General features: G+C 47.0%; 1 protein-coding gene across 2 annotated transcripts; it reads left to right on the top strand.

Moving 5' to 3' along the window:
- Positions 1–3,891: 3,891 nt before the first annotated feature.
- Positions 3,892–10,888, top strand: LOC141494814 (mitoferrin-1-like). 2 transcript variants are annotated; one of them, XM_074195998.1, is made up of 4 exons: positions 3,892–4,186; positions 5,950–6,175; positions 8,076–8,132; positions 9,834–10,888. In XM_074195998.1, exons 1-4 carry the CDS (start codon positions 3,995–3,997, stop codon positions 10,331–10,333), a joined length of 975 nt encoding a protein of 324 aa, XP_074052099.1. In that variant the 5' UTR covers positions 3,892–3,994; the 3' UTR covers positions 10,334–10,888. The 2 variants fall into 2 exon arrangements, with proteins under 2 accessions (XP_074052099.1, XP_074052105.1); XM_074196004.1 differs by lacking the exon at positions 5,950–6,175.
- Positions 10,889–10,996: the final 108 nt, after the last annotated feature.

Raw genomic sequence — 10,996 nt, 5'->3', positions numbered from 1 at the left:
TTTCTTTTCTTTTTCTTTTCTTTTTTTTGAACTCAGAATATTTAAAGAGAAGTGGGACACAAAGTGTCCCACTGAGACAATTGAGGGCATGGGATGGCAAGGAAAAGAATTGGGACTTCCTCTGTATGTCTCTAGATAGTCATGAAAGACTGGAACAGGAGGGCCACCACCAGTAATGTGCCTAAAGATCATTTTGAACTGCAAGACCCTAGGAAAAATATTCATCTTTCACAAATACTTTCTGGGCTTCTTAAGCCCAGGGGGTTTTTAGCCAAAGAAAGCCCTTGTGTTATCTGGAGAAACCTTCAAACTCCCAAAAGCAATCACTGTAAATGCATAGAATAAAATATATACAATTATGAAAAGTAAGTCCAAAAGATATAAGTTCAGTCTCTGGGTTACGATTTCCAGTCTGGAGGATCTCTGAGGTCCCTTTCAGCTCTGTGAGCCTATGTTTAAAGTAGGCACTTAAATAAATGTTGGTTTCTTCAATAAATGAATGAATGAGTCATGGAGCCAAAGTTTGCTCCATCCAACTGGGGGCTTTTATTTGAGAGAGGGAAACAAGACAAAATCACTCAGCAATGTTTGCCCATTGCTAAAAGGAACCATCTCCCGTGAAACAGACTTCTAACTGAGAATATTGCAAATGGGCCAGGCAATAAGCTAAATGATTTAAAAAAGGAAAAATAAAAAAACAAATATCTCATTTGATTCTCAGAATAACCCTTGGATATAGGTCTCTATTTTAAATCCCTAAGCAGGTCACCTAATCTCAAAAACCCACTTGGAACTGGGCATCTTGAACATTGTGACAAGGGAGGGGAGAGGGAAGATTGCCTCACACTTTGAATGCGTGATCTCTGAGGCCCCCTCCAGCTGTGATTGCTTGATTCTCTCCCTTTCCTTATTTGGGGCTTCCAGAAAGTGAAGGGCGTGAGTTGTGTTTGATTAAGGAGTTTTAGTTTCTATTCACTCCTACAAAATGACACATTTGCACCAACAAAACAAACAAATAAAAAGCATATTTAATAAAGTGATTCTAAAACAGGTAGAAATAAATGAGTTTTACAGCAAAAGTAACCAATAAGTCCCAATATAATAAAAAGAAGAGCAAAGTCTACATAAAGATAGATATTAAAAGAAAACATCACCAATCCGTGGAGCACCAACATCTGAATCCACAGTGACTGGGGAGTTCCAAAACACAGCCTTTTAGAGTCATGATTGGGAAAACATCCCAGACAAAGTGTCCTTTCATGGGTGAAACTCTGAGGGGCTGCCCAATGTCAGATACTTTTAATGGGTCCCAGGCAAAGGTGGCACACTGCCAATAGGTTTATATAAGCTTTTTTGGCACTTAACTAGGACATGTGAAGAGTACACATATCACCACGTGAAGAGTACATGCATGACCTGGGAAGACTCACGGCCAAGGTTATGAAATTAATTAAACATTGAACCTCTGGGTGGGTAGTCAACCTTCCCGGGATTCAACCTCCAGCAATGGCTAGTTCTTGGAGGGAATATTGGGCACATGCACAAACAACCAAGTTCATGCAAAGGTGATGGGGGACCTTGGGTGGGGGAACCAGCATATGGCCTTGCCCAGGATCAGAATGGGTATTAACCCTTTAGTGTGGTGGCAGGCCAGTGAAGTGGACTTAAAGGCCTGAGAATTGACAGGTTACTGAGCTTTCTAACCAGCAATGACTTTTGGGGTCCTCCTGGGTTCCCTCCACATTTTCCAGTTGTTTTAGATACACTCTGTCACACTAAGGAGGGACTTTAGCTCATGGACTAGTAGAATGTACTGGAAAGGAATGTCATGTCACCCAACCCCCTTTTTACAGAGAGAAGGTACACCAGCATGTTCAATTCATAACTATTGATTATTGCTTTTACTAAATGGGGGTCAAGTAAGATGCTGGACCCCCAGACAAAGGGAGAAGTCTCTGATCATAAGGAACTTCCATGCTATTGGTGGGGGGAGGCCATACAAAATGGATCCAGGCTGCATACAAAGTAGCCTTAAGAGAATCAGGGTCCTACTCCCTGAGGAGAAAGATCTTCCCAGGCAGCTGAGTGATGAGAGAATGATTAGAGTAGCAGATTTGGTGTCAGGAAGACTTGAGTTTAAATCCAGCCTTGAACTCTCATTATCTGTGTGGACCTGGTCAAGTCACTTCACCCTGTTTGCCTCAGTTTCCTCATCTGTCAAATGAGGTGGATAAGGAAATGGCAAAGAACTCCAATTCTGTGCCAAGAAACCCCAAATGGGGTCAATGGAGTGTCAGGCATGAATGACTACACAGCAGTCCAATAAATGTCGCAGCCTAGTTTCCTCATCTGTAAGATGGTGCCTATCTTAGTCTATAAAGATGTAGATATACTACATATATAAATATGATATAGAATATATATTAGCTTGTGACACGTGATAGGAGCTTCTTAAGTTAGCTGAATGTGACCCAGGAAGTTCAAGATGCTGTCTCTAGTCCTGGTGGCCACTTCATTGATAAGATGGAGATAAGGATGGCCCCTATCTGAGTACATGTGTGTGTGTGTGTGTGTGTGTATACACACATATATATATACATATATGTATATATATAAAACATGTGTGTATAGTTATTGTGTAGATATAGATGTATTATACTTAGTTTTTTTAGTTTTTTTCCCAAGGCAATGGGGTTAACTGGCCTGCCCAAGGCCACACAGCTGGGTCATTATGAAATGTCTGAAACTGGATTTGAACTCAGGTCCTCCTGACTCCAGGGCCAGTGCTCTATCCACTGCGCCACCTAGCTGCCCCATATTATTCATGTATATAGAACACAGACACACACACATATACATATATGTAACATAAATGAATGATATATTTATGAGCTTGTGACTCACCCTGGGAGCTTCCTAAAGGCTCCTTGACCCACCAAGTGACCCGAGGTGCTGTCCAGAGCCCTGGTAGGCTGACTTTTCTCCTCTCTAAGAGGGAGCCAGTGATTGTGGGTACACAGGCTATTCTAACAGCCATGACACAAATCATCTCCACGTAAACCGCCACCTGGACAGGCTCAGGAGCTGGCTTGCCGCCCTGAGAGATAAGGTGAGCCGGAGTCCTTGGGAGCCAGAGCCTTTGGGAGCTGGACATTCCGCCCCACTGTCCAAGGGCACTAGACACAGCTGTACCTTATCATCTCCTCCCTAAGTACCCTCCTATCCTGTAAGGCAAGAAGCTGTACCTACACGTCGCTTGCACCCCCTAACCATGACCTCATTATTCTTTGTTCTACCCCGGAAGACCTAACAGCATATATGTAATAGCTAAGCAATAATAAAATTGAGCTGGAGGCGTAAGGCAGTAGTGGCTTGACTCCTTATTCTCAGCTCCCCTCCTGGAGGGAGGTCGCCGCTGTGGGCCCAAGGAAGCAAGCCACCACAAGTGATGGCACCTATGTGTTAGGTGCCCACCGGCTGAATGATACTTCATTTTATTCAGGCGAGCACTGAAGAACTGAGACAAAGACGGTGAGTTCTCCCTCTACTCCACAGACCCCAAGTGCTGCACTACCCCTCCTTGTGCTGGTTGCCCCCAGCTCTGCAAGTCGCCCATCAGGCAGGTGCTTCCCCCCTCGGCCTGGTCTGGCCCTGCAGTGTTGCAGCCGCTCTCGCACCTGCCTCCGTGGACACGGCCGTGGCTGCGGCCGCGTCCGAATCCGCACCTGCATCTCTGGAGATGATGCTGAGTACCCGTAGGGGCGAGAAGGGCAGCCCCCGGGGACGTGGCCCGAGGCCAGCGAGCCAGTGGCCGGTCTGGGGCGGCACGCGGCCCATGGGGGGGTCGGAGAGCATCTCGGGGACCTCCCTCCCCTCCCCCCCCAGCGGCGGTTGCTCCCCAGGCAGGACCGCCCGGCCGGGCCGCGATGTGAGCGTCCTTCCTCAGGGGGGCAGTTGGCCCTCCGCGCTGGGGGAGCCCGCCTCGGGGCTGCTGATGGCCGGAGTCGCCCCCGAGGGTGGTGGTGGCCCGGGCGGGGGCGACAAGGGCTGCAGCTGGGGCCGAGAGGAGGGGGACGAGGACTACGAGACCCTCCCCACGTCGGCCTCCCTGCCCACCCACATGGTGGCCGGAGCCTTGGCCGGAGTCATCGAGCATTCGGTGATGTTCCCGGTGGACTGCGTGAAGGTGAGGGGGTGGGGGCGGCCTTCGGTGGGGGGCTCGGGGGGAATTTCAAGGGCCTGAGGGGATTAGCCAGACTTGGACCCTCTCCTCAAGAGATCTCTGTAGAATGCCTGTTGGCCCTCCCTTAGGATGAGGCCATCCATCGGCAAGAGTTTGCCACTTGGGGGGCTGCCCCCAGGGGCTTGGGCACAGGCTTGGCTCGGGGCTAGTCCTTGCACAGCACTGGGACCAGTGGAACCAGGAGGAAACACCTTCATTTACAATCCTAAGGGAGAAGACCCAACTTCTGCCCTTGAGTCTCAGCTCCGGGGCCATTATGACTCCTGGAGAGGCTGATGAATTTGCATCCAGTTTACACTTTTCTTTTTTTTCTTTTAGTTTTTTTGCAAGGCAAATGGGGTTAAGTGGCTTGCCCAAGGCCACACAACTGGGTAATTATTAAGTGTCTGAGGTCGGATTTGAACTCAGGTCCTCCTGACTCCAGGGCCGGTGCTCTATCCACCATGCCACCTAGCTGCCCCCCCCCCCCCCCCCCCCGCCAGTTTACACTTTTCAAAGGATTCTTAGGAAGTGGTTTTTTAGGACCTGGAAATGTGGAAGGTACAGTGGGAGGAGCAGCGAAGAGGGAGTTGGGAAGGCTTGGATTCTAATCACATCACTGCCCTTATCCCAGTGTAGGAGCCCACGCAGGGCAGACAGACACTTCCCCTCTCCCCATTTTAAATTGCACTTCCTGGATAGAGATGAGGATGATGAGCTTTAAGGAAGAGAGAGCTTTGCCCAGGGTTCCATCGAATGAAGGTTCCAGGGAAAACTGAGCATTAATGCCCCTTATCCCTGAGATTCTCCAGAGATTATCCTTTGGGCATCTTGTTTGTTCACAGTTGTGTGGGGTATCCCCATTTGACTGTGAACCATAGAGAGGGCAGGTACACTGTTGTGCCCTTTGTCAATCCTGGCCCATAGTAGGGCCTTTATTAGGGCTTCCTCTGAAGGAGATGCTGAGGAAATGCTCTGAAACTGGGATTTCTCACCTTTCTGTGATGCAAAGCATTTAGCATTACAGAAACCATTTCATAGTATGCAAATTTTTAAAACCAAACTCCCGATATGCTCTGATCTGGGGAACTTCCTTTTCCTTAGACTCCAGCTGGCATGCGTCCAGCTAACCCCCTGCCAACGGGCTGGTGCTGGCTCCTGGGTAATGGTGGGTGGGGCCTCCTGGACCAGCCTGGGGGTGGGAAAATGTTTCAGTTGGTGAAACTGAGTGTAGAATACCAGTTTTCCCAGTCAGCTTTCAGGACAGCTTCTATATCTGTCCCCATTTATTAGTGTAGTGCCTAAAAGAGCAGAAGCTACCTAAATGGAAGGCATCATTGTCATCATTTCTCTCTGCACAAAATGGAATTCTGATATTGGGATTGAGTAATAACTTCTGCTAGTTTGGGTAGAGTGACCTTGAGAGGCCTTGAGGTCTCCTGGACACGATGGCTTCAAAATCAGGGGGCGCAACAGAATGTTACTGGGCTGGGGGAGGAGGCTGAAGAGAAGCAAACCTGGGTTCACCCAAGAGGTGCATGTCAGGAATGGGAATCCCAAGAGGAGGAACCAGGAGGTAAGGGGAGGTGAGAGCCAGAAGGGACTTTAGGCCTTAGTTTCCTAGACTTTCAAACAAGTTTTGGGGGGAGCAGAGATTTGATGGGATTCCTAAAGGTAGCTCTCCAGGATCACTTACCCCCATTTTGTTTTCTTCCCTCTCCACACAGACCAGAATGCAGACGTTGTGCCCTGATCCTAAAGCCCATTACAGGAGCGTGTTTGGGGCTCTCCTCCAAATTATTCAAAAGGAAGGCGTTTTGAGGCCAGTTCGGGGCCTCAATCTAACAATATTGGGAGCCGGCCCAGCCCACGCGCTCTATTTCTCTGCTTATGAGCTCTTCAAATGCCAGCTCAATGCCTGTTTCTACTGTGAAAAAAGCCACATAGTTAATGGTATTTTGAGGACCTTTGTTGGGAGTTAGGCCACTCTGTTCTGTTCTACAACAGACTCTTCCCTCTCTGCTTCCTTGGGGCTTGCCCCTTGGGTGACCTGGCCACCTTGCTCACTGTCTTCGATTATTTGTGAACAATATAGTCAATCTATAGAAATAGTCCATTTTTCTGAACTTTGGGGACCTTGACAGAGAAGGATTGTACAGGTGGTGTTTTTGAGGAGGTGTTTTTGGTTTTTTAACCTTTGCTTTACTGTTCAGACTCTCTGTGTAGACATTTACTGATCAGACCTTAAGTAGAAATCCAACATCTGAATGGAAGTTATAAGAGTGGGCTCTCTGCAGCCTGTCCCTCAGACTGTTTAAAAAACTGGCAAAGGAGCATTGGCAAAAAAGCTAAGGCTTTGAGAGAGCTGGCAGAAAGTGTTCTTGACTAACTAGAGGCACATTCTCTAGAGCAGATCCCCTGAGTTGGGGTCCCCCTCCTGCTCCTTCAGCTTGTCTGACAGCTTTTTTGGGAGCAAGGGATGGAATAGCTTTCTTGTGAAGAAGGGGGTGAAGATGAGGCTTTGTGAGATCCTATAACACAGCTCTTGTGTGCTTGAAATGGGAGGGTGAATTAGGAGAGGAGGGGGGTTTGGGCTTTTTGTTTTATCTGGTGTGCGGTGGTTGTTGAGGATTGGTGTAGGCCCAGTTTACCAGGAGCCCCAACTGGTCTTCAGTGCTTATAGCTAGGGAGGTGGGACCTGTGGCCCCTTGCTTTCTCCATCCCTTTAGAAGCAGACCTGAGTAATAGTGTGTTCTGTAGAAATGTATTGATAATGTTTAGTGAGATGTGTCCTGGCGGGGAGGGTATCTTCAGTTATGACCACCCAGGAACTGTCTTGATTTAGGGTTTGGGGATGTCAGTCCCCAAGATAGGCCTCACCAGTAGCTGTAGAGAGGTTTGAAGACATTCTGTATATCCTAGAGATCCCCTGCTTGTCCTGTCCTGGGGCTGACTGTTTAGACAGCCAGCCAGAGGCCAGACTCCATTCCTCAGCTTCCCTCCCATTCTCCAGTGGTAACATCGATAACTTGGCACTGCCCTCAAAGTCCCCAGGGAAGTAGGATTCCTCAGATAATGCTGATGGCTTAAAGTTTGACTGGAGGAATTGGGGTCCCTGCCAGTGGGGAAACTGACAGTGTATTTAAATATATCTTGGGCACCTCCAGAGGTCCCCTCTTCCACTAGCATCCCAGTCTATCTTCCCTTTCTAATTCTGGAGAACTATGGGTTTACAACCTCATTAGACTGTTGAGGTAATATCTACTCTGGTTCCTTCACTCTACAGCTGGGGAAACTGAGGTCCAAAGAAATGAAGTCACTCCCTCCGTTGTTGAATGGATAGTAAGAGAGGATTTCAGGATTTGAAGTCGTCGTCTTCTGCAGCCTCCTCTTTGCCCTGTCCTTCAAGACCCCGCTTTTCATTTTTTGCCTTCCCTTCCCAACCTCCTTGGAGTGGACTTTATTCAGGCTAGAAGCTAGGAATTGAATTGAATGGGGTAAATGTAAACGTTAGGATTTCTGGGGGAAGGAGAGGGCAGATGAGAGTGAGAAAAAACCCCTTTGAATGTGAGGGGAAGAGGAGAGGTTCTTCTGAGAGTGGTTTCTGGGGCTCTCTGGCCTCAGTGAGGAAGTCCAAATTCTCTATGGGCCATTAGGATTTGCTGCACTTACTGTCCTTCCCTGGCCCCTGAATCCTTTCACAAATCCCTCCCCACAAGGTCACTTAATGGTTAAGTGACTTTCCCTTTTATTTCCTCAAAAAGCCCAGACTTTGAGGCTTGGTTGAGGACCCCAGGGACTGAGACCCAGTGGTTTCCTTAGGGAGGCTAACCTTTTCGAGTTTGTTTTGCAGGGCTAGCAGGGAGTGCAGCCACCCTACTCCATGATGCCGTTATGAGTCCTGTTGAAGGTAATGTGTCCCTGGCTTGGGGAAGGGTGGAGCCAGGTCCCAATAGCTTGGGAGGAGACAGGAACTTCCAGCACAGCGGGGACCCTTGTGCCTTATTTTCAAAGATCAGTTTATTTCATTTTATCACTGGGCTTCATAAGTAAATAAAGTGGTAAATTACCCAGGCAGGTAGTGGTGCAGTAGTTAGAAGAATGGACCTACAGTCTGGAAGAACCGAGTTCAAATCCGGCCTCAGACACTTAGTTTTACTTTATACTTTTAAAGTTTTTTTTGTGTTGTTGTTGCAAGGCAATGGGGTTAAGTGGTTTGCCTAAGACCAGGTCTGAGGCCGGATTTGAACTCAGGTCCTCCTGACTCCAGGTCCAGTGCTCTATCCACTGTGCCATCTAGCCACCCCTCCACTGTGCCACCTAGCTGCCCCTACTTTATACTTTTACAAAACATCCTAAGAGGTCTGTTTAGCATCATAGGAATCCTGGAAAAGTCACCATTTTATGGATGAGTAAACTGGATTGTCTCTCATTATGATGAGTAAGGACTTGGGGGGGGGTTGTGTATGGGGAAGACATAGCCACCTGCTTCTGTTTTTGGAAACATCAGCTGTCTGAATCAGGATTTCCTGAGGCCTCCCAGACTAACTTCACACTGGGGCCAGGAAAGACTGATTCTAGCTTATTGGATGGTCTCAAAAAAGGTTTTCAAAACCCAGACCTGTAAAGTTCCTCACATCTTGTTGGCAGAAAGCTTCAGAAAGGATAGATCTTATTCTACCTCATAGCAGCTAGAAGGAAGCTGAAACTTGATTATTTTATAGAAAAAGAAATGAGGCCCATTGAGTTTTAGGAATTTGCATAGGCAAGTAGCAGCTACATAAGTGGCTAAGCAAGGATTTGAACTCGTGAATGTCTTTGCACCTCAGGGACCTCACTTAAGGGAACTATCATTTTCCTTGGGCTGCTAAATGTTTGAACTCTACAAACAAATAGTTCCTGCTTTCAGAGTTGATGCTCTAATGGAGCCAATTAAATAGAGGAATGGGCTGGCCCAAGAAGGAGTGAGTTTCCCAGTCCTAGAAGTCTGGTAAAGAATAGCTGACCTCTGTTAGAGTCAGCAATTCAATCCATCAAGCTTTGAGTCTGGGGCAAGATTTTGAAGGCAAAAATGGAGCAGTTCCTGCCTTCACGGGGAGCTTATATTCCCCTGACTTGGAAAGAAGATTCATAAGGATGGGGGTAGCCTTTCTGGATTTTGTTTTCCCCATAAGTAAAATTTAAGGCAATGAGAACAACTCAGAGAAAGGTGGGGTGGGGTTTCATTCTAGAATGGAAAAAAGGGGACAATTTGTATTGACTAACCTTTGGTTTTCCTTTGTAATCTTATGTGTTTTATTATAAAACACAATTCTGAGAAGAGACTCAAGGGTTTTTGCCTCGAGCAGTCCCGGTCATGAACAAAATTAAGAACTCCTGGGCTAAGTAAGGTCCTTCAGAGTCATGAGGCAGATCCAACCTGGGTTGCCCCAGATCCACCACTCATGGTTCCCCAAGTCCAAGGTTGCTGAATACTCTCCCTCATCTGTGTCCTTTGGGTCTAATTTGTCTTTTTTTTTTACCTGTCTTCCCCTGCATCTCCATCATGGGGTGAAACATCTCCACCTGGCTCACCTGACTCAACTGGACCACTGGTGCTCCCTACTGGCAGTGGTAAAACAAAGACTTCAAATTTATAATTCTCCACACCTTACTGCATTCAGGTGTATCCAGTCTATATGGGTAAAAGAGGGAATTGGAGCATTTTATAAGAGTTATACTACTCAGCTAACTATGAATATTCCCTTTCAAGTGATACATTTTGTCACATACGAATATGTACAAGACCATATCAACCCCAAACGCACCTATAATGCGCTATCACATATTATTGCTGGAGGGATGGCTGGCGCCATTGCAGCAGCAGCGACCACACCCTTGGATGTCTGCAAAACTTTGCTAAATACCCAGGAGAAGAAGGCCCTTTCCATGGCCAACGTCAAACAACTTACTGGAATGGCCAATGCCGTTCGCACCATATACCAGCTTGGTGGAGTTTCTGGATTCTTTAAGGGTATTGCGGCACGAGTTCTTTTTCAGATTCCCTCCACGGCCCTTTCCTGGTCTGTGTATGAGTTCTTTAAATATTCTTTGACTAAGAGAGAATCATAATTTGAAGAATTCCCCCTTCTGTTTCCATCCCTCTTTCTCTCAATCCCTCCATCTCCCTATCCTCCCTTGCCCTCCCACTCCCATCTTTGACCTCCCAATCCCCCCTTGTTCTCCCAATCCCCCCTTGTCCTTCCACCCCATGCTTGCCCTCCCATGAATCCTGTTAGGAGAGGGTATCCTTTTAGTGAAATAGAAAACTCATGTACAGACTGGATGGTTGGAGAAAGATTATAAGAAGAGTTTATTATCTCCCCCTTGCCTTTTCCCTCTTCCACCAGAACTGATAAAGCTTTCTCTAAAAAAAGTTTATTGTCCCCCTGTCTTTAACCTCTGCCAGAAATGATGGTTGAAGAAAGCCTGGCTTGCTTATATGAAAGATGCTGGAAGCTTCCATATGAGTTCAGTCTTAACTCTTTTTTGGAGGCTCCTGCCTGGACCCAGGGTATTTGACTGGGGGTGGAAGGAGTGTATTCTGTTTGGTCTGTGGAATCCAAATATATGTGCTGCATGTCTGCAAGAACAAAATGTATTTTTAAACAGGAACAAAAATGTTTTAAAAAAATATTAAACTGTTGGAAATGATGGCTGTAATTTGTAATAGAACCCTAAATTGTTAACCAGCTTTTTGAAGAAGGAATGGGATGTGCTGGGCGGGGGGAAGGA

The sequence above is a fragment of the Macrotis lagotis genome, chromosome 1 (assembly GCF_037893015.1).
Source record: "Macrotis lagotis isolate mMagLag1 chromosome 1, bilby.v1.9.chrom.fasta, whole genome shotgun sequence".
Taxonomy (NCBI): Eukaryota; Metazoa; Chordata; class Mammalia; order Peramelemorphia; family Peramelidae; genus Macrotis; species Macrotis lagotis.
This window is presented reverse-complemented; position numbering and strand designations above follow the sequence as displayed.

Bases quoted from the DNA above. Each gene is read 5' to 3' on its own strand.
- LOC141494814 (XM_074195998.1), top strand. From the start codon at position 3,995: ATGGCCGGAGTCGCCCCCGAGGGTGGTGGTGGCCCGGGCGGGGGCGAC. The intron at 4,187-5,949 runs GTGAGGGGGTGG...CTCTCCACACAG, and splicing joins TCCCGGTGGACTGCGTGAAG to ACCAGAATGCAGACGTTGTG. The intron at 6,176-8,075 runs GTATTTTGAGGA...TTTGTTTTGCAG, and splicing joins AAAAAGCCACATAGTTAATG to GGCTAGCAGGGAGTGCAGCC.